We start from the raw sequence: 22250 nt of genomic DNA, 5'->3' as shown, positions 1-22250 counted from the left end.
CGCAGACTCGATTCGACTCGGACGTGGACTAGTGGGGTCACCGCCCGCCGACCTTCTTCCAAGCTGTTAACTTGCAATTCAGGCCAGTGTCTAGTTTTCAAGAGGCCAGCGAGAGCCACAAGATCCCTTCTCAACGTCGACTTTCGCTTCGAGATACCTTTACAAGTGCTGTACATGCCATATCGCCGTTCTCTGGCAACTTGCGCCGCTCAGACGACCGACTCGGAACGCCTGCAACTTTCGTTGGCCCCCCATGAGTCCTCGATCCTCTCGATAATCGCCTTTGCTCGCAATGTCTGACGAAGAGACCACAAGCAGGGCCACTGGGCCCGAAATCGACATCGCCAAGGCTGCTATATCAATTGCCTCTTCATCGACATCCTTGCGCATCGGGCAGCTGCATGCTATCAACGAAGCTTTGGCCAGCCGCAGTAAGTTTCAAGTACTCGTTGAGCTTGGCCGAAGGCTAATCCACCTTGTCCTCCAGGTCTTGAACCCTCCTCGATATCGCAAATAGTCCAGCTTCTGATTGCGACGATCCCCCTCTACACCGACCGAGAGTCGAGATTGGCGGTGCAGACATGTCTTGCAACGCTGGTCAACAACGGCATTGAGCCGAAACTCTTGGGAAGCGTTGCCAAGTACATTCGGAGTGAAGCCCAGAAGCCTGCAATAGCTGTGTCCAACTCATTTGTGCTCGTCGAGTGGTGCAGCCTGCTGATGCAGAATCTTGCTGGTACATCATTGTGGGAGAATGTCGCTAATGACATCCTTATCTGCATCGCTGATTCTTTCGAGCGTTGCGTGCGGCCAAATTCGAAACGAAGCGTCGCAAACTCTGCTACCCTGGTCACTAGGAGAGGCTTCAGGAAACTGTTCAAATCTGAGAGCCACCGGGAGAAGACACTGAACGATGCCTTGTCAATACTGGCAAGGCCGGCCAGCCACCCGATCGCCAAAAACTCGCCTCTGCTCGGTCTCATAGCCGGGGTCTCTGCGCGCATTGGAGAGATGAAGCCTCTACTCGAATCCCACAAACCACAATACTACGAATTCTATACGCGGGAGGTTGTTGGTTCCAAAGTTGCCGTCGAACGACATGTGGCGTCGGGGTTACGGGACTTCTTCACCGAGTTCTCTACCCTTGAAGAGATTGAGAAGCAAGTGGTTCCAACCCTAGAAAAGGGCCTGTTGCGAGCGCCTGAGATCATCCTCACCGGCGTTCTTAGGCCTCTTGTAGCCTCTTTGCCGAAGAGCTATGATCTCTCCAAGATCCTCAAGGAAAGACTATTGAAGCCACTCTTGTCTAGCATCAAGTCAAGCAATGTTCAAGTCCGCACAGGGGCAGTTGGCTCCTTCAAGGATCTCGTTTCACGGTCGCATGATGAAGCCCTTCTGCAGGCCATAGTTGAAGAGGTCCTGAATCCTCTTAAAGGGGGAAAGCTATCAGCTGCTGACCACCGAGTCCTGCACGCAGAGATGTTGGAGGGCATCACCTTACCACAGGCGTCTGCCCTTGTAGTTGCCACTGGCCTTGCTGCTGTGGCTGCGAAGGAGGGCAATGAACCAGCTTTGAGCGCCGAAACATCAGCTCTTGCACGAGCACTGTCACAAATTCTGAACCAAGAAGTAGAGATACCCAAACCGGTTTTCGATACTTTGGCCAAGGGCTTGTCCGACAAGAAGCCGAATTCTCGGAGGCTATGGCTATTGTTGGTTGCCAACATACTTGAGTCAGGGTCAAGCAATGGCTTTACCGCCGGGCAGCTAAAGTTTGCCGAGGCGGTCGTACCTAAGCTCGTCGACAACTTTGAGGATGTGGCAGGTAACCCTGTGGTTGCTGTTCAGAATGGTATCGCCGTTGGCGCATTCATCTTGACCGCTCTTGCGCCGCGTCTGCAGAAAGATTTGTCTGCTGAGGCATCTAAACAGCTACTTGCAAAAGTAACTGTCTCTCAAGAGGGCCTGTCATCTGGGGGGAAACAAGGATTTCTACTCAACCATCGCATCTTCACAAAGCTAGCCGGCGAGACAGACTTGCACTGGTTTTCGTGCGCCCTTTCAAGCATTGCTCTGTTCCTCAGCGAGCAGCAAAACAAAGACCTGCTTTTGGCGTGGGCCGAAGCTGAGATCTTTACAATAGCAGGCCAGGCCGTCCCGTCTCGAACACAGCAAGAAAGCGCGAGAGCCTTGGCCACTACCTACGCCAGTTCACCAGCTGTTGTTGGTACAGCTATCATCGACGGGCTGTGGAGTTGCGCGCTACACCCAGCAACTAAGGACAAAGACCTACGACTGGATCCAGATAGCTTGAATCACGTCTTGAAGTCAATATGCCCCGAGCCCAGCGTGGATGGCCCGGATGCCGTCTCTTCTGAGGTCAACGAGTCGCAAGCTTGCTCCATGCTGGTGATTGCAAGGCCTGAGCTTGTGCCACGCTGCAGTTGGATCGCCTTGTGCTTGCGCATGGGCATAGACCCAGGAAACCTTGTTCAGAAGCACAAGGATCAAGTGATGGCAGAGGTTGAGAAGTGGGCGTCCGATGCGTCCGAGCTGGCTCGAACGGCCGCTTTCAGTGCTGCTGCTGAGCTGGCGTTTGTCGCCCCTGATATCATCGTACCTCGCCTGATCGAGCTCGTCAGCGCTGATCTTGATGCCTCTCAGCTAGCCGGCGTGGGGCCAATGGAAGCCGCCATCTTCCGCACGCCTGAGGGAACTTGCTTTGTGGACGTCCTGGCCAAAAAGTCTCAAAACACTGTGCCAAACAAGAACCAAAAGGACTACGACATACTGAAATGGGAAGAGGAGCTCAGAGGCCAGCTAGAGAAGAAGAAGGGCCAGCAACGAAAGCTAACAGCTGAGGAGACCAGCAAAGTCAATGCTCAACTCAAGAAGGAGGAGGGTATCCGAAACGCGCTTCGAGCTACAGCATCTCGTATCCTGCGTGGCCTGGGAATCATCAAGGCCCTCGCCACTGGCCCGCCTACAGAAGCAAGTTCGTGGGTTGGCGTCTCCACTCGCCTTCTTCTCAGCGTCCTCGATGCAGGGGCTGGTCTCATTGTGGGTGATGTTCCCGCAGACACTTATCTGGCTATAGCAGACAAGACTGCCTCTCGCCTCGGAGCACTACGCCAATCTATTGCCCTAGCAACTCTCCGACTGCGGGAGATTCCTCTGTCCGAGAACTTTATCCAAGAGCCCCTCGAGGACCTGGTCACGCGAGTACTGTATCGTCTGCGCTTCGCCGGCGAACAGAGGCCTTTTGATGCCGTAACCCTGACGTACGCACTGCCACTTCTGTTCGATGTTCTCCATCGAGGTGGCACCGGGGAGGATGCGGACGATCGTGACGTACAGGTCGTCCTGGCCTTTGAAGTCATCTCTTTCCATACCAACGTCTGTGCCGAAGATTCGGTGCCGCGCGGCGACATCTTCACTGCGCTGATATCATCAATGGAACACTATACGCAACATTACAAGATGATCAGGGACTGCTTCACCGATTTGGTTCGCTGTGTCGCGCCTAATATCACACACGACGAGGTGAAGATCCTGGTCAAGGGCACTATTGTCCCGCAAAGCGCAGTTCGCACGACAGTGCTACAGTCGATCAGTGCCGAGGTTGATGTGAGCGATTTTGGCTACTCGGACGAGCTGTGGCTAGCGTGCCATGATGACGAAGAAGAGAACCAAGAACTGGGCCGCGAAATCTGGGCAGAGTGCGATGTGGAGGTCGACGGAGACGTGTCAACCAAGATGCTGCCTTACCTGCAGTCCAAGGACCACCAACTCCGACGTGCTGCTGCGAGGTCCATTGCGGAGGCAACATCTCTGCACCCTGGTACCCTGGACACCCTTCTCTCCAAACTCAAGTCAATGTATCAGGAATTGGCGGAACCCAAGAAACAGGAGCTCGATGAGTTTGGAATGCCCAAGAAAATGGACTTGGCCGATCCTTGGGAGGCTAGGCAGGGAGTTGCTACTGCTTTCAAGGAGCTCGCTCCATTATTGACCGCCACGCAACTCAGCACCCTCTTTGACTTCATGATCAGCAACGGTCCCCTTGGCGATAGGGATGCCAAGGTACGATCTGAGATGCTGGAAGCAGCCATTCGTGCCATTGAGCTCCACGGCAAGTCGTCCGTCGACGAGCTCATGGCCAAGTTCGAATCTACCCTCGAGGGCACAGACAAGGCGAGCCACGAAGGTGATCTCGTGAACGAGGCCGTGATCATCATGTATGGTGCACTCGCCCGACATTTGGCCGCGGGTGACTCCAAGATACCCGTTGTCATCGAACGCCTCCTCGCAACTCTGAGTACCCCCTCAGAGACAGTCCAGTCTGCCATTGCTGATTGCCTGCCTCCACTTGTCAGGGCTTGTTCAGACAAGTCTGGGAAATACTTTGAGCAGATTGTCGACCAACTTCTGAATTCCAAGAAGTACGCAACGCAGCGAGGCGCAGCGTATGGTTTGGCTGGTCTGGTGCAAGGGCGCGGCATCGCATCATTGCGCGAGTACCGGGTCCTCTCTACATTCAAAAGTGCCCTAGAGAACAAGAAAGATGCTCATCAGAGAGAGGCTTCTTTTCTTGCTTTCGAACTGCTGGCGACTATTCTTGGAAGACTCTTCGAGCCTTACGTTATCCAGATTGTGCCCCAACTTCTGGCAGGGTTTGGCGACGCCAATGGTGACGTCCGGGACGCATGTCTGGCTGCTGCCAAGGCTTGCTTCGGGAATCTCAGTTCATATGGTGTGAAGCAGATTATGCCAACGCTCTTGAATGGGTTGGATGAGGACCAGTGGCGTAGCAAACGCGGTGCTTGCGAGCTCCTTGGTGCCATGGCTTACCTGGATCCACAACAGCTTGCCAACAGCCTGCCTGACATTATTCCACCTCTGACTGGTGTGCTGAATGACAGTCACAAGGAGGTCAGATCGGCGGCTAACCGAAGTTTGAAGAGATTTGGCGAAGTGATCAGCAACCCTGAGATCAAAGGTCTTGTTGACATTCTTCTCAAGGCTCTCAGTGATCCTACCAAGTACACTGATGAGGCTCTTGATTCCCTCATCAAGGTTCAGTTTGTGCATTACCTAGACGCGCCCTCCCTCGCTCTAGTTACACGCATTCTTCAACGTGGTCTTGGAGATCGCTCAAACACCAAACGCAAGGCTTCACAAGTCATTGGCAGTCTGGCTCATCTCACTGAGAAGAAGGACATTGTGGCACACTTGCCTGTGCTCGTGGCGGGTCTGAAGCTTGCGGCAGTTGATCCAGTCCCCACTACTCGCGCCACGGCATCAAGGGCTCTTGGATCCCTCATGGAGAAACTGGGCGAGGATGCCTTGCCGGACCTCATTCCTGGCCTTATGCAGACACTGAAGTCCGACACTGGCGCTGGTGACCGACTTGGCTCGGCTCAGGCGCTCAGTGAGGTGCTTGCTGGTTTGGGCACGACAAGGTTAGAGGAGACTCTGCCCACAGTTCTACAGAATGTGGAGTCATCCAAACCTGCTGTTCGCGAAGGCTTCATGTCTTTGTTCATCTTCCTTCCCGTCTGCTTTGGCAACAGCTTCTCGAACTATTTGGGTCGCATTGTGCCTCCCATTCTCGCCGGATTGGCAGATGACGTCGAGTCAATTCGAGAGACTGCCCTACGCGCGGGTCGCCTGCTTGTGAAGAACTTCGCTGTGCGAGCTGTGGACTTGCTGCTTCCCGAGCTCGAGCGCGGTCTTGCGGACGACAGCTACAGAATCCGACTCAGCTCCGTTGAGCTCGTGGGAGACCTGCTGTTCAACCTCACCGGCATCAGAGCTGACGCCGAGCAAGACGAGGATGATGAAGACATCAAGGAAGCCAGCGCGTCCCTCAAGGAGGTTCTTGGAGAAGAAAAGCGCAACAAGATCCTCTCGGCCCTGTATGTCTGCCGCTGTGACACTGCTGGATCCGTCCGCGCTGCTGCTTTGGCTGTCTGGAAGGTGTTGGTACACAGCCCCCGAACGCTCAAGGAGCTGGTGCCAACTCTCACGCAACTCCTCATCCGTCGTCTGGGCAGTTCGAACATGGAGCATCGTGTCATCGCCAGCAACGCACTTGGCGAGCTCATTCGCAAGGCTGGCGATGGCGTTCTCTCAAGCTTGTTGCCAACTTTGGAGAAGGGCCTGCAAACATCAACCGATACAGATGCCAAGCAAGGTATCTGTCTCGCCCTCAAGGAGCTTATTTCATCGGCAACACCCGAATCGTTGGAAGAGCATGAGAAGACGCTTATTTCTGTGGTGCGAACCGCCCTCACAGACTCTGACGATGAAGTCAGGGAGGCAGCTGCAGAGGCTTTCGACTCCCTGCAGAGCATTTTCCAGAAGCGCGCTGTCGACCAAGTCTTGCCTTACCTTCTCACATTGCTGAGATCGGAAGAGCAAGCGGACAATGCTCTATCCGCTCTCTTGACGTTGCTGACGGAGACTACGCGGTCCAACATTATTATTCCCATCCTCATTCCAGATCTGGTCAAACCGCCCATCTCCGCATTCAACGCCAAGGCGATTGCTTCCCTATCCAAGGTCGCCGGCGCCGCCATGAACCGTCGCCTCCCCAATATCATCAATTCCTTGTTGGACAATGAAGTTTCAACTACCGAGGAGAAATTGCGCGATGATCTCGAGAACTCCCTCGACACCGTTATTCAGCACATTGACGAATATGACGGCCTGAACATCATCATGAGCGTCTTGCTCCAGTCTCTCAAGCACGATGATCATCGCAAGAGAGCAGCCACAGCTCGTCATTTTGGCAGCTTCTTCCGATCCGCCAGTGTCGACTACTCTCGATACAATCAGGACATTGTCCGATCTTTGCTCAACTCGTTCGACGACGGTGATCTCGATGTCGTCAAGGCGGCTTGGGCAGCCTTGTCGGAATTCACCAAGAAGCTTCGCAAAGAAGAGATGGAGTCTCTGGTTATTTCAACACGCCAAACGCTTCAGCGCGTTGGAGTCTCTGGCTCTAATCTCAAGGGTTTCGAGCTGCCAAAGGGCATCAATGCCATCCTGCCCATCTTCTTGCAAGGTTTGATGAATGGTACGCCGGAACAAAGAGTACAAGCTGCGCTAGGTATTTCGGATCTTGTGGATCGCACCAGCGAGGCTTCTCTCAAGCCCTTCGTCACGCAGATCACCGGCCCCTTGATTCGTGTCGTTTCGGAGCGCTCCGTAGAGGTCAAGTCTGCCATTTTGTTGACGCTCACCAATCTGTTGGAGAAGATGCCAGCTGCCTTGAAGCCCTTCTTGCCTCAACTTCAGCGCACCTTTGCAAAGTCTCTTGCTGATACGTCGAGCGAGACACTGCGCTCGCGCGCTGCAAGGGCCCTTGGCACCCTGATCAAGTACACCCCTCGTATTGATCCTCTCATTGCCGAGCTTGTTACTGGATGCAAGACCTCGGACTTGGGAGTCAAGACTGCCATGCTCAAGGCCTTGTATGAAGTCATTAGCAAGGCTGGAGCCAACATGGGCGAATCGTCCAGGTCAGCAGTGCTTTCTCTCATCGACCTAGAGACAGATGAGCGCGACGAGACCATGACCATGACAAATGCTAAGCTACTTGGTGCACTTATGAAGAATGTGCCAGAGGATGCTGCGCAGAATCTTCTGCGGAACAGGGTGCTCGCAACGCAACCTACCAATGCTTCAGTCCTCGCCCTGAATGCGGTGCTGGTAGAGTCACCAGACGCGCTCCTGAAGAGCTCCATGGCGGAAGAGTTGCCGGAACTACTGAGCCAAGGAATGGCTCATAAGACAGTAAGTTTGCCTCAACCCAATCCAATCATCTTTGAAAGTATTCTAACGGCCAAGCCCTTCATCGCCAACAACTTCATCCTCGCCACCGGCAAGCTCCTGCTCTCGTCACCGCCGAGCTACGAGCTTTCCAAGGGTTTGTTCAGCACGTTGGCATCGGTTATTGAGCCTGGCAACGCTACAGACTCCCGGCGGCTGGCGCTTGTCGTGACAAGGACTGTCAGCCGGGCGGATACGGACTTGGTACGACCGCACCTGCCTATTCTCGCACCCCCAATCTTTGCGAGTGTCAGGGATCCTGTGATCCCAGTCAAATTGTCCGCTGAAGCTGCTTTCGTGGAGCTTTTCAGCGTCGCTGATGAGGAAAGCCGTGTGTTTGATAAGTACATGGCTGGACCCGGTGCAGAACAACCGCCAAACACGAAGAGGAGCATGGGTGACTACTTCAAACGAGTTGCTCTGAGGCTTGGAACCCAAGCACGGGAGAGGAGAGAGGCCGAGGGTGGCCAAGGTGGTCTTGGCCTCTCCAACGATGAGCAGGAAGACGAAAAGGAGATTTGGAGTGTCGGGAAGGTTGATCTGGGCGAAGATAACTTCGACTAGCTCATATCTCAATGAGTTACTGTGATCATATTCGTACAGAATACACATGTGCACCACATCAAAGTGACATTGCTGTTTTGCGCAGGGCTCAGTGGCTGCCGGACGTCTCGACTGCAGTGACAAGCGCCCAACTCATTATCATCGGGCACACGGATTGAGACAACATGGACACTAGAACTCTGCGACCTCAGCAAGCCATTGACCAGTGCTTGGGATCAATTCGTACAGACCTGGATTTGCAGGGTCCAATGTCCAACACGCGAGGCGTCGCTGGAGTGCATCACGTGACTAGAAAACACCGATGACTCATGATCCCTCGAAGCCCTCCTGTGGTGGGGCGAGGTGCACGTGAAACCCACAAACCCCGATTAGCGATTCTTGTGTGTGCCGCCCGTGAAATTCTTGGTGACTACGACGCAAAAGCCCCCTCCTCAGAACCTCAAACCTTCAAGCACCCAAGGACGGTCGATCACCAACAGGGACAATTCAAGATGTGAGTACAGCCAAACACTATCTATACGCATGACAGCATCTCCTCTTTGGGTTTCTGCATTCTTCACGATGGAATTCGACATGGAATGGATGGGTGCGATGGAACGATCCCGTATTCACCGGCATCAACACGCGAAGCACCGATTGCCTGACCAGGCCCTGGGATCAACAATTGGGAGACATGGGGGCTGACAAGTGATTCTCAGGGTCAACCTCCGAACTCAGAAGCGCCTGGCCTCGTCGGTCATCGGCTGTGGCAAGCGCAAGATCTGGCTCGACCCCAACGAGCAGAACGAGATCTCCAACGCCAACTCCCGCCAGACCATCCGCAAGTTGGTCTCCGATGGCCTGATCATCCGCAAGCCCATCACCCAGCACTCGCGCTCCCGTGCCCGTGAGCTCAACCTCGCCCGCCGCGAAGGCCGCCACCGTGGCTACGGTAAGCGCAAGGGTACTGCCGACGCCCGTATGCCCAGCCAGGTCCTGTGGATGCGCCGTCTCCGTGTCCTCCGCCGTCTTCTCGTCAAGTACCGTGCCTCTGGAAAGATCGACAAGCACCTCTACCACGAGCTCTACCACCTGAGCAAGGGTAACACCTTCAAGCACAAGCGCGCGCTTGTTGAGCACGTATGTGTACCCGGACGATGTCAGGAGATTTTGGGCATGAGTATACTGACAATTCCCAGATTCACCGTGCCAAGGCTGAGAAGGCCCGTGAGCACAAGCTCCAGGAGGAGATGGACGCCAAACGTGCGAAGAACAAGGCCGCTCGCGAGCGCAAGCAGGAGAGGGTTGCGGCGAAGAGGAACGCCTTGATGGCCGAAGAGTAAACCAAAATTACGACAACGACATTTCGGTCTTGAGGAGGCTGCATTCGGAGTCTACGGGTTGGGTCTTTTTTTACCTCCTTCGGGGTTCTACACATACAGTTGGACCGGCGGCGGGTTTTCTGGCATGTAGCATTGAAAATGATATTCACGATGCTTTGAGCCGGACGTCCTTCATGGCAATACACACGACATCCACATTTACGGTGCCAGAACATGTAGCAAACCATGTAGGAGTACAAGATTGACCAAGACCTCGCTCAATGCCCTGAAGTTGATGAGCGTATCTCAAGATTCTCAGGACCATGCGGCGGGTTGTTCGACATCTCGGGACACCGCGTTACTTCAGGCTATGTCACGATTCAATCCCAAGCGGCAAGCTTACGGTATTTATCATTTACTAGCCTAACCGACTTGGTGAACAACGGAAAACAAACAACTAAAAGTTGGATCAGAAACCGTATATGCCTCTTCTAAGGTGGTGAGGTGCGCCAGAGGCACTTCAGCATGCTCCCGCGCGAAGCGGAAATCCAATCTGCGAGCAGAACGTCTCATCACATCCAATTTTAGTTGTGAAGAGGAAAAAAAGAACAAGAAAGAGCTCTCAGCCTCCCATCGCGGTATATACCCTGGTGGGAATTTTAGGTAAGCGGGCGGTGAAGAGCACCGTACGATTGTGAAAACATGCACTGCATGTCCAGCGCCCGGCTTTTGATCCGCACAGCGCGCTTAGACGCTGGCCATCCAAGTCCGCCCGTTGATCGGAAAACAGCCGGGGGATACAGAGCCGTTGCTGCACACTGTGCGGCGCGCAAGTAGCTCTACGCCGAATTAGCACGCTGAGGTACTTCCCCGGATTACTTGTAGGCACCTATGACGCCCGCGCCGCCCGCCACCGTAATGCTCGCCGTCTGCGCGCCAGAGCTCGACGTCAATTCGTCTCGGTCCTGCTCCGACCGAAGCTCCCACGACTTCTGATCAGCCCACCGAACGAATCTTCTTTATTTTCTGTCAAGGTTGAGGAACGGGTAGCTGCTGATAGAAGCATTGTACCCTCAGTCACCAAGGTTTTCATTTCGAACGTCAAACCCCCTCCAGACGAGGACCTTATCGCACCCCACGGCACGTCCGCCTTCTATCATGGCACTACGAACAAGCCTGCGAGGCTCCTCGCTAGCCCTTCGAGGCATTGCCCGACCGACGACACTGAACCGCTTCGCGAGACCATGCGCGGCCACAAGAGCTGCCTCTTCTATCGCCACGGATGGCCAACAGCAACTTCTCTCCGCGCACCTCGAGAAGGCTGACCCAGCAGTCTTCAACATCATTGAGCAGGTTCGTGTCGCCCTGCCCCTGCAGGATACACTGCTCACAATGTTTTACAGGAGAAAAAGCGCCAAAAACACTTTATCAACTTGATTCCCTCTGAAAACTTCACATCACAGGCTGTCCTAGATGCGTTAGGCAGTGTTATGCAAAGTAGGTCAACGTGGCATGGATAGAAGATAACCGACAACTGATCACTTTCCAGACAAATACTCCGAGGGGTACCCTGGGGCGAGATACTACGGTGGTAACGAATTCATCGATCAGGCCGAGACGCTCTGTCAGAACCGCGCCCTCGAGACCTTTGGCCTGGATCCGAAATCATGGGGTGTCAATGTGCAACGTATGTATCTCTCTTGGTGGAGTTGCAGCATCTGACTGACGTTTCATAAGCACTCTCTGGTGCGCCTGCGAACCTCTACGTCTACTCAGCATTGATGAACACCCACGATCGCCTGATGGGGTTGGATCTTCCTCACGGCGGTCACCTGTCACATGGCTACCAGACCCCGACGAAGAAGATCTCTGCCATCTCAAAATACTTTGAGACCGTGCCATATCGCTTGAATGAGGAGACTGGCTACATTGACTACGACAAATTGGAAGAGATGGCCCTTATTTACAGGCCCAAGGTCATTGTGGCTGGCACAAGCGCTTACAGTCGGCTGATCGACTATAAGCGCATGCGCGAGATCTGCGACAAGGTCAATGCGTATATGGTTGCCGATATGGCTCACATTTCCGGTCTGGTTGCCGCCAAGGTACTACCAAGTCCATTTGGCTATGCCGACGTGGTCACCACCACTACACACAAGAGCTTGCGTGGGCCACGTGGAGCCATGATCTTCTTCCGTCGGGGAGTGCGTAGGCAGAACCCCAAGACCAAGGAGGATGAGATGTACAACCTCGAGAACCCAATCAACCAGTCTGTCTTCCCTGGTCACCAAGGAGGCCCCCACAACCACACCATCACGTCTCTTGCTGTGGCCTTGAAGCAGGCTCAGTCTCCTGACTTCCACGCCTACCAAACACAGGTGCTTGCCAACGCGAAGGCTTTCGCGGCACGCCTAAGCGAGCCTAAAGAGAAGGGTGGCCTCGGTTACAGCGTGGTGAGTGGCGGCACGGACAACCACCTCGTCCTCATCGATCTGAAGCCCCACGGCATCGACGGAAGCCGCGTCGAGCGTGTTCTCGAGCTGGTGGGAGTGGCTTCCAACAAGAACACTGTACCCGGGGACAAGTCGGCTCTGGTACCAGGGGGCTTGCGAATGGGAACGCCTGCCATGACCACCCGCGGCTTCAACGAGGCTGACTTTGAGCGCGTTGCTGACGTTGTGGACCGCGCCGTCAGCATCGCCATCCGCATCGACAAGGCTGCCAAGAAGGCTGCCGAAGAGCGTGGCGAGAAGAATGTCAAGAGGGTCAAGCATTTCATGGATCATCTAGGCAACGGCGAGAATGATCCCGAGATCGTGCAGCTGCGAAGTGAGGTTGAGGATTGGGTTGGCACCTACCCCCTTCCATGGGCGGCGGAGAAGTGATCCATCCCTCCCTTAACGAGCATAATGCGCATTGACAACTTTTGATGGAGTTCTGGCGATCTTTCGGTGGTACATACGAGCTTAACTTTCCTTGTACATCCGCGGAGGACTATTTTTGGGTGCGTTTGGCATGACCTGTTTCAACCAAGGTCGAATCTGATAGTGTAGCATCTCTTTTGCAAGCTTTAGACGAACAAATGTCAGCATATGCTGTCACATGGTGCACATCTCCCCATTCCATACGTGATTGGCTTGGGTCGATATTACTTGAGGGACTCCTGAATCCTTGATTGTATAAAGCCACGCTGAACTACTCGTTGTCGTTGTTGGGAGGTGCTGTCTTCTCCAGGGCAATTTTTGTTTGCTCCCGCTCCTTGACCGTTTGGTAGTATTTCTCCAGATGATCAAGTCCTTTCAGAAACTCCCTCCCACTGTGTTTCTTGTGCAACTCATGAATGACGGGCCAGACCACAAAGTCGGGCAGGGAGAGTCTTTTCCCAGCGAGAAAATCACCTTCGGCCGCATATGCATCCCAGGGGCTGAGAAGCGATCCGATCTCACTGGGCGTTTGCGCATCCGCCGACATCCTGCCAACTGCCGACACCAAGTCCAACGCCTCCTCGAGCCTTGTGAAGGCCTTGTCCGGGGTTGTTGTAGAATACGTCTTGTCGAGATACATCATCACTGCCAGACCACCCGAGACTGTGGATTTGGCCTCGTCAACGTCGACAAACTTGACAGGTGGCGCATGCGCTCTATCCACCCGAGAGCTTTCTGAGGAACCGGGGTCGACGCTGCCCTTTGCATACGTGATGTTCAGCTCCGCAAGCATCAGTGCAATGCGCAAGTTGACTTGAGAGTCCGAAGAGGTAAAGAAACGGGGCGAGTTGCTCATATGCAAGACGTCAAACCCATTGCCATACCGTGCGCTCCAGTCAAAAGTGGTGCTGTTGTTTTCGGCGCCAAAGGCTTTGATCATGTCGACAGCTTCAGCGCCACGGCCATTAGCAATGGGCTTCGCTTCGGCACGGGTCTTCCCTGTGGCCCCTTGTCCCCAGATGACCGTCTCGTCCTTGTCGAGAAAAGTGCCTATCTGACGGAACGTCAGCGAGATGCGACGACCAGAATAGGCCAGCTCGGCTTCTGATTTCTCGCGCTCGGCACGCTTGTCCTGCCGGATGGAGTGCATCCATTTCATGTTCGTTTTGAGGCCCATCCGACACAGGGAGTTGTGGGGGAGCTGAGCGCGTTGAGTTTGTCTTGGTGCGCCTTGCTTGGAGGAGTCGGAAGAGGCAGTGTGGTCCTTTTCAGCCCTCTTCGACCTGAAAACCATGGTCCTCTCCGCGCCCAGACTGACATTCGCAATGTATGATCCCGGGACAATGTCAAGAGTCTTGTCGCTATGCTCGGAGATGTGGTCCAAGCCATCACGATAGTACTGGATTAGGGCATGGTTCAGCTTGTGACCGAGGTGCTTCTCCGTTGCCTTTTTGATGGCGAGTACTGTTGGTGAGAATGGCAAAGATGGCGGTGATTGATCCGAGGGGTGGCGATACACTGGTATGCTTCCATCGTCTCCGACCTCTCTTTGAACGGCGACGAGCCTCGGTACTTCGCCGCCTTGATGCGACATGCGCTGCCATTCGACCTCTTCGCGGACCTTGTCGAATATACCAGCCTCAAGGTCCTTTGGCAAGAGGTTCTCAATGATGTCAGTATCGCCTTCGCAGAGGTTCTTCTGCCGACAAGTCGTTTGGTTATCTTCGGCGACAGCACCATCATCTTGTAGGCAGGCATCTATAGCGCGCAATACACCTTTTTGGCTGCCAGAAGTCTGGGTCGACTGAGATGGAGGTATGTCTGGCTTAGTTCCTGCTTGGAGCCCAGTGGTGTCTTCTTGCATCTTTGCCTTTTGTAACATCAACACGTGTTCAAGAGCTGTGAACGTATGCTTTGATACTTACAGGTGACTCGGTCTTATTATGTGCTGTTGACCCAGTGGCATCCGCTGCGTTGCCTTCTGCATCCAATGGCGACCGTGATTTAAGCCGCAAGCCAGTCATGGGGTCGACGATGTCTGGCGAACTGCTGAGACGTGCGGCCTCCTTGGTGGCTTCCGTGGGCTTGGCGAGCTGCTTGGGTCTGGCGAGCTTAGGGTCGATGGTCTCCAGCATCTCCTCATACGATGCGATCTCGCAGCCCGTGAACTCAATGAGGTTCTTGATTGCTTGGTCTTGCCTTGCTTCACTTCTGTACCCGCAACAGTCTTCCACCACAGTGATGGCCATGCCGTGGCCGGCTGCATCCATGGCTGTCGCCAACACACCCACGTTGGCCATGGATCCGCAGATCACGACCTCCATCACCAACTTTGCTCTAAGTAGGTGCAGCAAGCGCGTGCCCTTGAAGGCCGAGTAATGTGATTTCGTCAAGGACATGTCTGTCGTGTCCATGGCTGCCTTGATCTCCGGCGCCCAGTCGCTGGCCGCTGGCGTGTGGAGGCACTTGGGCTCATTCTGACTGAGGAAAGCTTCATCATCTGGTGGACCAGCTGCTTCAACTGCATCTTCAAGGGTGGGAGAGAGCCTGCGCCTCGAGGCCCGCAGCGCTTGGGGTACTGCTGGTCTAGCCTTGGTTTCCGGCGGCGGCGGCTCGTCTGAGACAATGATCGACTCTTCGTCGACAGCACGGGTGGCATCAAACTGCGACTTGACCCAGACCACGTCGCCCCCGGTAGTTTTGGCGTATTGACGAAAGATTGTGGCCAATTTGGCAGCGCGCTCAACGTAGCCTTTGGGCTCGGGGTATGCTAGTGCGCCATCTTTCGCCGTGAAATCAGTTTGGAAATCGACGCCGATGAACGCTTTGCGCGGTGTGAGTTGCGGGAGATCAGCCGAATCAAAAGGAAACATGTTGTTGGATGTGCCGGCCTAATTATTCGCAGATTGCAGACGGAACATGAGTTGCATGACAGTGGGCAGTGGTCTGGTGTCTTGTTGATGCGCCCTTCAAGTACACATGATGGTTCTCAACCAGTTTACACAGAGCTCAAGATTGCGTCGCAGGCTAGATTAGCAACAAGGGTTGAGTTGGGCACCCAGCAGGGTGTCCGCGGTCCAAGCTAGAACTTTGCGGCCGAGCGAGCTTGGTTAGACCACGAGCGGTATGGCCCTTGCGACAGACGTAGATTGCGATGTGACGTTGAATGGACAAGATCCGAGTACGGAGTACGGATAGGTAGGCAGAGCTGATGGCTGATACTGCAGGAAATGAGTTTGCGCGTGGTCCAAGAACATGAACACATGGGTCGGGGTATCAATCCCTGGCGTAGCGATATTTGGGATCGACGTCGCTGCAGCCCGCATCCGTCATCTCGTGGCCTGGTCGCCTGGATTCCAATTACTGGTAGGCAGCCCTCGTGGCCCGTGGGAGCGTCAGCAATCAGACGCATCCTTACCCCACCGCTATCAACATCGACTGGGGTCTAGAAGCAGCCTCACAACATTCAGATGCCAATGCCATCCCAATATGCTAACCCTGTAGTCCGTAGTCGCTCATCTGAATTCCTCTCGAGACAACGCGATCAGGTCATAGTATCAACACAGAATTCAAGATTGTTCGAGTTCTTAGAGGGTACTGGGAGTAGCGATATTTCCTGCTATTGCCATGTTGCAGTAAGCCCGGCCGATTTTGATTGTAACCACACCTACAAAGTCAAGCTTTGAATGAGACAGATACAATATCTATTCCAGAATACTCCACACGCTGGTTCTTCCCAACCAGTTGTGTATCTACGACGAAAATATTTCCATTCAATCGATATATACATTTAGCAATGATCGTTCTACTGAAAACAATCGGGTGTTGAGATTTAGTGATATGCCATCGAGTGACACTCACTGGCAGCTGAGTCATCATTTCAGCATCCTGAGAGGCAGAGACACGCCGACTCTACCCAGCACCAACCATCATCATTCGCGAACACGGCCACAACTTGACCTATAGCGCGCCGAAGCCTGAAGAAAACCAATACGCCATGCGATCTGTATAGCATCCTTGTCGCAAGAACATTCGCCGACTGCACCGGCCCCGACGATTGTCACAATGTCAACCCCAAAGCGCAGCCGTTCAGCGAGCGAGGACGATGGACGTGAACCCAAACGATCGCGCACCAACTCAAGCGTACATCCAGATTTGCGCATCAACCACGCGATATCAGGACAAATCGGCGACGCGACCACGGACGACGACGACGATACTGGCCTCCGTATCTCGACTGCCATCACACCGCATGGGCAGGCGCGCCAAAGCATCCAGCGGACAATAGCCCAGGTGCTTAGCCACGATGGCTTCGACGGCGCCACGCCCGAAGCCATGGAGAGCTTTACGCACATGGTAGAAACATGTACGAGCTTCAATAGGCACGTTGATCAACATAATCACTGACAGGGCATAGATCTTTCGTCGTTGATGAGCGATGCAAAGTGGATCGCGCAGTCCTCACGTCGCAGTGTTCCCGTGCCCACCGACTACGAGAGAATGCTCAGCCGGCACAATATCCCAGTCGCGTCCTTAAAACCTCATCTCAGACCGCCGATACCGGAAGCACAGCGACAACCCGACTATGCTGAGGCCATCACCCTGGACGACGATGCCTGGACAACATTGCCCCTGCTTGGGCCCGAGCTGAGCGGCCAGCCTGACAAGGAATCCATGCTGCATATTCCAGCGACGTTCCCTGCGTTCCCGAGCAAGCACACCTACCGTTTCACACCACAAGAGGACGCCAATGCGCGAGATTCGCAAAGGGTTCGCGAGGATGCGGCAAGAAACGCCCAGCAGGGCGAAGATGCGCTTAGGAGGCTCGTACGCGCGTCAAAGATGCGCAAGCAGAAGGAGGTCAAATCTTTGGTCGAGAAGGACAGCCAAGGCAAAGAAAGATTCCGACTGTGGGAGTTGACCATGAAAAGGTTCATGGGCATGGAGAACCGCGGCGAGAATATTGAGCAGGTCGACATTGCGGACCACAGCATGATCGTCAACAGTGACGCGGTGTTCTCACGCAAGGAGGTGCCCAAGATGGGAAAGAGAGCGACCCTCACCTCGAATGAGACTCAATGAGGAGCAGTACCCGCGAGTGTAAGGGACGACACAGACGGTCAACATACCACGCATAATGAGAAGGCGTTAGCTGATTTAGGGACTGATGAGAGTGCCCGCATCATCGGGCACGTACAATCCCGCAGGATGGGCTGGCGTTTTGTAGCGTTTGCAATTCACTCAACATGATGAAACACATAACACGCTGTCTCAGAGCTTCCGTGCGAGAGGCCAGTTGTGTCCGGCTGGTTGCGAATGTAGCTAACAATGTGATTGAAGTCTGCTTCGCCTAGAGTCTGGACTTACACGTAGCGACATGGACCGCGCAGCGCTAAGCCATAATGGGAACTCGGCCTGGCCAAGGGTGGGGCTGCTGCATGTACCTTTTTGAGGTGGCCCTAAGACTCGCCCACAGAAAAAAATCCCACCAAATTCCCAACACCATCGGCGCTGCGGGCCCCGACCACTGATACTGTAGACACTCGGCCTCAATTTCTGCTTCTTCACTCAGCAACGCCAGATTTCACCCTTTGTGTCTCCATTCCTCAACCACACCTTTCACCATGGCTGAACAGTTGATGCTCAAGGGCACCCTCGAGGGCCACGTAAGTCGACTTTGCGATGTGCAATTGCGCATCGGTGTGGGATGGCCGGCGAGGACATTGGCTAACTGTCTTACTACAGAACGGCTGGGTCACCAGCTTGGCTACCTCCATGGAGAAGTATGTTCGAACCGAGCCGATCTCTCCGACGACGCGAACGCGATGCTAATACACTCGAACCTACAGCCCCAACATGCTGCTCTCCGCCTCGCGCGACAAGAGCCTCATCATCTGGAACTTGACCCGCGACGAGACCCAGTACGGTTACCCTAAGCGCTCGCTCAAGGGTCACTCGCACATTGTCTCGGACTGTGTACGTCACTGACTGCCCGGGAAACCGGGAGGAAGTAGAGCATTACTGATATGTTCTGGGTGACAGGTTATCTCGTCTGACGGTGCCTACGCTCTGTCTGCCTCGTGGGACAAGACTCTGCGCCTCTGGGAGCTCGCCACCGGCACCACCACCCGCCGCTTCGTCGGCCACAACAACGACGTCCTGTCCGTCTCCTTCTCGGCCGACAACCGCCAGATCGTCTCCGGCTCGCGCGACCGCACCATCAAGCTGTGGAACACCCTGGGTGACTGCAAGTACACCATCTCCGACAAGGGCCACACCGAGTGGGTTTCCTGCGTCCGCTTCAGCCCCAACCCCCAGAACCCCGTCATTGTCTCCTCTGGCTGGGACAAGCTGGTCAAGGTATGTCTGCGTCCGGGGAACTTCCTCTCTCTTCCCCCCCCAACAGGCCCTACATGATGTATTGCAACATTATAGTATTTGCTACTTCAGAGCTCTTTGCAGCCATGAGACAAAACATTCACCAATTGCCCTGATTCAATACCCCACACCCCAGTCGTCCTGACGAGAACCGATGCGTTGGCAAAAAGACATTTGGGTAGCTCAGTTTGCTGACCATCCTCAGGTTTGGGAGCTCTCCACCTGCAAGCTCCAGACCGACCACATCGGCCACACCGGCTACATCAACACCGTCACCATCTCCCCCGATGGCTCTCTCTGCGCCTCCGGTGGCAAGGACGGAACCACCATGCTCTGGGACCTGAACGAGTCCAAGCACCTGTACTCCCTGAACGCTGGTGACGAGATCCACGCCCTGGTCTTCTCCCCCAACCGCTACTGGCTCTGCGCCGCCACCGCCTCGAGCATCATCATCTTCGACCTCGAGAAGAAGAGCAAGGTCGACGAGCTCAAGCCCGAGTCCACCGCTGTCGGCAAGAAGGCCCGCGAGCCCGAGTGTGTCTCCCTCGCCTGGTCCGCTGACGGCCAGACCCTGTTCGCTGGCTACACCGACAACCTCATCCGCGCCTGGGGTGTCATGTCCCGCGCGTAAAGTGCCGGTTAGGTGAAGAAGAGATGAACTAAAAAAACATCACGACACGATGCTGGGACCGCTCGGTTTTGTGAGCGGTGGATCATGGTGAGGCGTCCAACGGTTGGCTTGCTCATTTGATCTGTTATGAGTCACGGACATGGGAGATGACATATACTCCAATGAAGGCGTGAACATTGGCTGGCTAGGGGAAGATCTGGTAGACAATGGGAACTTTGTTTTGCCAGCTTCAATGACAATTTAAAAAAATCCAAATCTCAAACCTCTATCTGTGAATCGCAGTGACTGGAGCCCATGTGTTATAGAAGAACGAGGTTCCTCATAAGCGAAACAACAACAGCGCTTGGAGAGACAGACGTCTGATTCACATGAGTTGCTCCAACACTTAATAGTGCTCACTGTAAATGGATTACGCATCAGGAGTGAAGCGCGATCTATATTGGAAAAACGGTATATGTATTGTGTATTTTTAATATAGACAAAGGTAAGCTAGGCATCATTCGTCACTGGTCGTCGAGTGTCCATCCGCCGTAACCACACAGCCTTAGATGGCAGGGTTGGCGTTCTCAATGAGCATCTCGAAGTAAGCCTGGTTCCAGGTGCCAGCCTCAGGGGAAGGCTTGAAGGCGTCAGGGCGACCGCAGAACGAGTCGTAGCGCACAGCACTGGAGTCGCTGGTACCATCCGATTCGCCTCCGGGCTTGACCCAGACAAAGGCATCGGCCCATTGCGAGTTAACGTCGGAAGTTGGACGAGCACCAAAGCCAGCGTCGACAACGTTGCACCAGTCGCCCCATTCGAGACGGCCACCGGATTGGCCGTTGCGGCCAGTGTCGACAATGGCATTGCCGGGCATGCCGTTCTGCTCGAGCAGAGGGCTGAAAAGCTCAAGGTACTTCTTCTCGTTCTCAGCCTTGTTCCATTGACCGTCGGGGTCGTTGGCGAACTCCCCGGGAACCATGTCCCTGCACCGTGTCAGACAATGTACAAATTAGCTTTAAGCGAGTTGACGTACCATTGGTTCCAGCCAGAGACGTTGATGGCAATGCCGCGAACCTGCGAGGGGCTGCCAGCTGCCTTGTAGACGTTGGCGAGCTCCTGGGCGCCAGGCTGCAAGTTGTCGGGCCAGCCGAGCCAGCCACCGTGGCCGGCATCGACGTACATGACGACGTTGGGCAGGTTGAGCTTCTCAAAGGCGTAGGCGACACCCTCGCGGTAACCCGCGGCCGAGTCCTGGCAGGTTTGGAGGTCCATGTTGGTGACCAGGTTCGGGAGCGAGTCAGGCTCAATGACCAGGGCGAAGGCCTGGTTGGGGTACTTCTTGAGGAGCGTCGCAAGGGCTGTTCGCTCAGTTAGAAAGATTGGACCGAGTGGAGAGCAGCAGACGTACCGTCAATGTACTCAGACTTGTAACGGTCGATGGCGCCGACGGGCAGCTCGCCGTTAGATGCCTTGGCCGCACAGTCACGGCCGGGCAAGTCGTAGACCACAAGGCCGAAGATCTCATCGCAAGGCACATCCTGCAGGGCCGGCTCGATGCGGTCAATGTTGGCAATGGTATCACTGGACAACCTGTTAGCACGCTTCGGCTTTGGAGGGTCGAGAAGGCCACCACTTACGCCCACAGGAATGTTCCAATGTCAGCCACACGAAGCGCTGCTTCAGCTGCCGCACCCGACATCTGCGCAGCAGCAGCCTCTACCTCGGAGCGGTAGTAGCTGTTGGCGTGGAGCTTGTAATTGTCCCAGACGTTGGTCGAGGCATCAAGCTTGACAGCGGCGTCACAGCCTCCAGGTGACTGGCGACGGGTGATCGTGCCTTGAGGCGCTCCGATGGCGCCCGCCGCGAAGGCAACGAGGGTTGCGGAGGTGATTCTGACCATTTTGAGGATTGTCTTGGGTCGTGCTGAAGTTGAGGTTGAACAGGTTGTTGGTCATCTGGATGAGGTGGGCGAGCCGTCGTGTCCTTTTATACCATATTGTAGCCAAGCTACTGTAGAACATTATTACCCTCAATGCTTTGCGAACAACCACGTTTGATTGCAAAGTCGCCTTCCAATAATCAGGGACAAGGCCCGGCCATGCGAAACGGGGAGATATTCAACCAGCCGGGCAGCGTGCCCCCGAGGTGGATCACCGGCACGAGACCGGCAATGAGGCGACGATGCAGAGCCCAAACCCATTCAGGATGAGGAAGCCGATGGTACCTGAATGCGGCAGCCCTGCAGGTGCGCCTTGCTAGACTGACAGTAGCGGCAGTCAAGTCCCGTGTCCCATTTGGGATATCAGAACAACTACCTCAAACAACCTCCACCGTGCCAGATGCCGACAAGATCGGCGACGCGTATCCATTCGGAGCTATTGTTGATGGACATGCGTCGAGATGGTGTAGAGTCGTAGTCCAGGGTTGTGGACGACTCTGCCTCTGGTTCATTCGGTTCGTCAAGGCCAGAATATCTACCTCGGGAGGTATTTCGTGATGAAACATCGACAAGGCCCATGCCCTCCGCTGCCGTGCTTCGTCAAACAAGTCCCTGTGATTGATTAACTCAAGAGCCGAAGCATCTGGGGCCCCGTCATTTGCCATACTCACCCCTGTTGCTTCCCCGCATCCTCG

At 54.7% G+C, this 22250-nt stretch overlaps 7 protein-coding genes across 7 annotated transcripts; 5 read left to right on the top strand and 2 right to left on the bottom strand.

The window, feature by feature from the left end:
- Positions 1 to 51: 51 nt before the first annotated feature.
- F5Z01DRAFT_263113 (armadillo-type protein) lies at positions 52 to 8661 on the top strand. Its single transcript, XM_046258604.1, has 3 exons — positions 52 to 431; positions 488 to 7800; positions 7855 to 8661. The coding sequence occupies exons 1-3, from the start codon at positions 293 to 295 to the stop codon at positions 8398 to 8400; spliced, it is 7998 nt and encodes a 2665-aa protein (XP_046115646.1). The 5' UTR covers positions 52 to 292; the 3' UTR covers positions 8401 to 8661.
- A 317-nt stretch (positions 8662 to 8978) lies between these two features.
- F5Z01DRAFT_639025 (ribosomal protein L19/L19e domain-containing protein) lies at positions 8979 to 9722 on the top strand (the record flags this gene model as incomplete). The annotated part of the gene is made up of 3 exons (XM_046262414.1): positions 8979 to 8986; positions 9099 to 9519; positions 9579 to 9722. The coding sequence occupies 3 exons, from the start codon at positions 8979 to 8981 to the stop codon at positions 9720 to 9722; spliced, it is 573 nt and encodes a 190-aa protein (XP_046115645.1).
- A 1137-nt stretch (positions 9723 to 10859) lies between these two features.
- Positions 10860 to 12586, top strand: F5Z01DRAFT_626908 (serine hydroxymethyltransferase-domain-containing protein; the record flags this gene model as incomplete). Its single annotated transcript, XM_046261510.1, has 4 exons — positions 10860 to 11054; positions 11105 to 11198; positions 11251 to 11388; positions 11439 to 12586. 4 exons carry the CDS (start codon positions 10860 to 10862, stop codon positions 12584 to 12586), a joined length of 1575 nt encoding a protein of 524 aa, XP_046115644.1.
- A 245-nt stretch (positions 12587 to 12831) lies between these two features.
- F5Z01DRAFT_262989 (uncharacterized protein) lies at positions 12832 to 15602 on the bottom strand. Its single transcript, XM_046258602.1, has 2 exons — positions 14551 to 15602; positions 12832 to 14495 (listed from the first exon to the last, which is right to left on the bottom strand). Exons 1-2 carry the CDS (start codon positions 15496 to 15498, stop codon positions 12897 to 12899), a joined length of 2547 nt encoding a protein of 848 aa, XP_046115643.1. The 5' UTR covers positions 15499 to 15602; the 3' UTR covers positions 12832 to 12896.
- A 762-nt stretch (positions 15603 to 16364) lies between these two features.
- Positions 16365 to 18039, top strand: F5Z01DRAFT_263055 (bromodomain associated protein). Its single transcript, XM_046258603.1, has 2 exons — positions 16365 to 16991; positions 17043 to 18039. The coding sequence occupies exons 1-2, from the start codon at positions 16691 to 16693 to the stop codon at positions 17705 to 17707; spliced, it is 966 nt and encodes a 321-aa protein (XP_046115642.1). The 5' UTR covers positions 16365 to 16690; the 3' UTR covers positions 17708 to 18039.
- Positions 18040 to 18114: 75 nt separating this feature from the next.
- F5Z01DRAFT_662754 (guanine nucleotide-binding protein subunit beta-like protein) lies at positions 18115 to 19896 on the top strand. The gene is made up of 5 exons (XM_046263980.1): positions 18115 to 18291; positions 18371 to 18408; positions 18475 to 18601; positions 18668 to 18985; positions 19209 to 19896. The coding sequence occupies exons 1-5, from the start codon at positions 18250 to 18252 to the stop codon at positions 19632 to 19634; spliced, it is 951 nt and encodes a 316-aa protein (XP_046115641.1). The 5' UTR covers positions 18115 to 18249; the 3' UTR covers positions 19635 to 19896.
- A 153-nt stretch (positions 19897 to 20049) lies between these two features.
- Positions 20050 to 21724, bottom strand: F5Z01DRAFT_262982 (exoglucanase 3 precursor). The gene is made up of 4 exons (XM_046258601.1): positions 21254 to 21724; positions 21025 to 21197; positions 20650 to 20974; positions 20050 to 20599 (listed from the first exon to the last, which is right to left on the bottom strand). Exons 1-4 carry the CDS (start codon positions 21514 to 21516, stop codon positions 20179 to 20181), a joined length of 1182 nt encoding a protein of 393 aa, XP_046115640.1. The 5' UTR covers positions 21517 to 21724; the 3' UTR covers positions 20050 to 20178.
- Between the last annotated feature and the right edge of the window lie 526 nt (positions 21725 to 22250).

The sequence above is a fragment of the Emericellopsis atlantica genome, assembly GCF_019669845.1.
Source record: "Emericellopsis atlantica unplaced genomic scaffold F5Z01scaffold_25, whole genome shotgun sequence".
Classification (NCBI taxonomy): domain Eukaryota; kingdom Fungi; phylum Ascomycota; class Sordariomycetes; order Hypocreales; family Bionectriaceae; genus Emericellopsis; species Emericellopsis atlantica.
This window is presented reverse-complemented; position numbering and strand designations above follow the sequence as displayed.

Coding starts and splice junctions, on each gene's coding strand:
- F5Z01DRAFT_263113 (XM_046258604.1), top strand. CDS start 293: ATGTCTGACGAAGAGACCACAAGCAGGGCCACTGGGCCCGAAATCGAC. Junction 432..487: donor CGAAGCTTTGGCCAGCCGCA/GTAAGTTTCAAG, acceptor CTTGTCCTCCAG/GTCTTGAACCCTCCTCGATA. Junction 7,801..7,854: donor AAGGAATGGCTCATAAGACA/GTAAGTTTGCCT, acceptor CTAACGGCCAAG/CCCTTCATCGCCAACAACTT.
- F5Z01DRAFT_262989 (XM_046258602.1), bottom strand. CDS start 15,498: ATGTTTCCTTTTGATTCGGCTGATCTCCCGCAACTCACACCGCGCAAA. Junction 14,496..14,550: donor ATAATAAGACCGAGTCACCT/GTAAGTATCAAA, acceptor ATGTTACAAAAG/GCAAAGATGCAAGAAGACAC.
- F5Z01DRAFT_263055 (XM_046258603.1), top strand. CDS start 16,691: ATGTCAACCCCAAAGCGCAGCCGTTCAGCGAGCGAGGACGATGGACGT. Junction 16,992..17,042: donor TACGCACATGGTAGAAACAT/GTACGAGCTTCA, acceptor GACAGGGCATAG/ATCTTTCGTCGTTGATGAGC.
- F5Z01DRAFT_662754 (XM_046263980.1), top strand. CDS start 18,250: ATGGCTGAACAGTTGATGCTCAAGGGCACCCTCGAGGGCCAC. Junction 18,602..18,667: donor CGCACATTGTCTCGGACTGT/GTACGTCACTGA, acceptor TCTGGGTGACAG/GTTATCTCGTCTGACGGTGC. Junction 18,986..19,208: donor GCTGGGACAAGCTGGTCAAG/GTATGTCTGCGT, acceptor GACCATCCTCAG/GTTTGGGAGCTCTCCACCTG.
- F5Z01DRAFT_262982 (XM_046258601.1), bottom strand. CDS start 21,516: ATGGTCAGAATCACCTCCGCAACCCTCGTTGCCTTCGCGGCGGGCGCC. Junction 21,198..21,253: donor ATTGGAACATTCCTGTGGGC/GTAAGTGGTGGC, acceptor CAGGTTGTCCAG/TGATACCATTGCCAACATTG. Junction 20,975..21,024: donor CAAGTCTGAGTACATTGACG/GTACGTCTGCTG, acceptor CTGAGCGAACAG/CCCTTGCGACGCTCCTCAAG.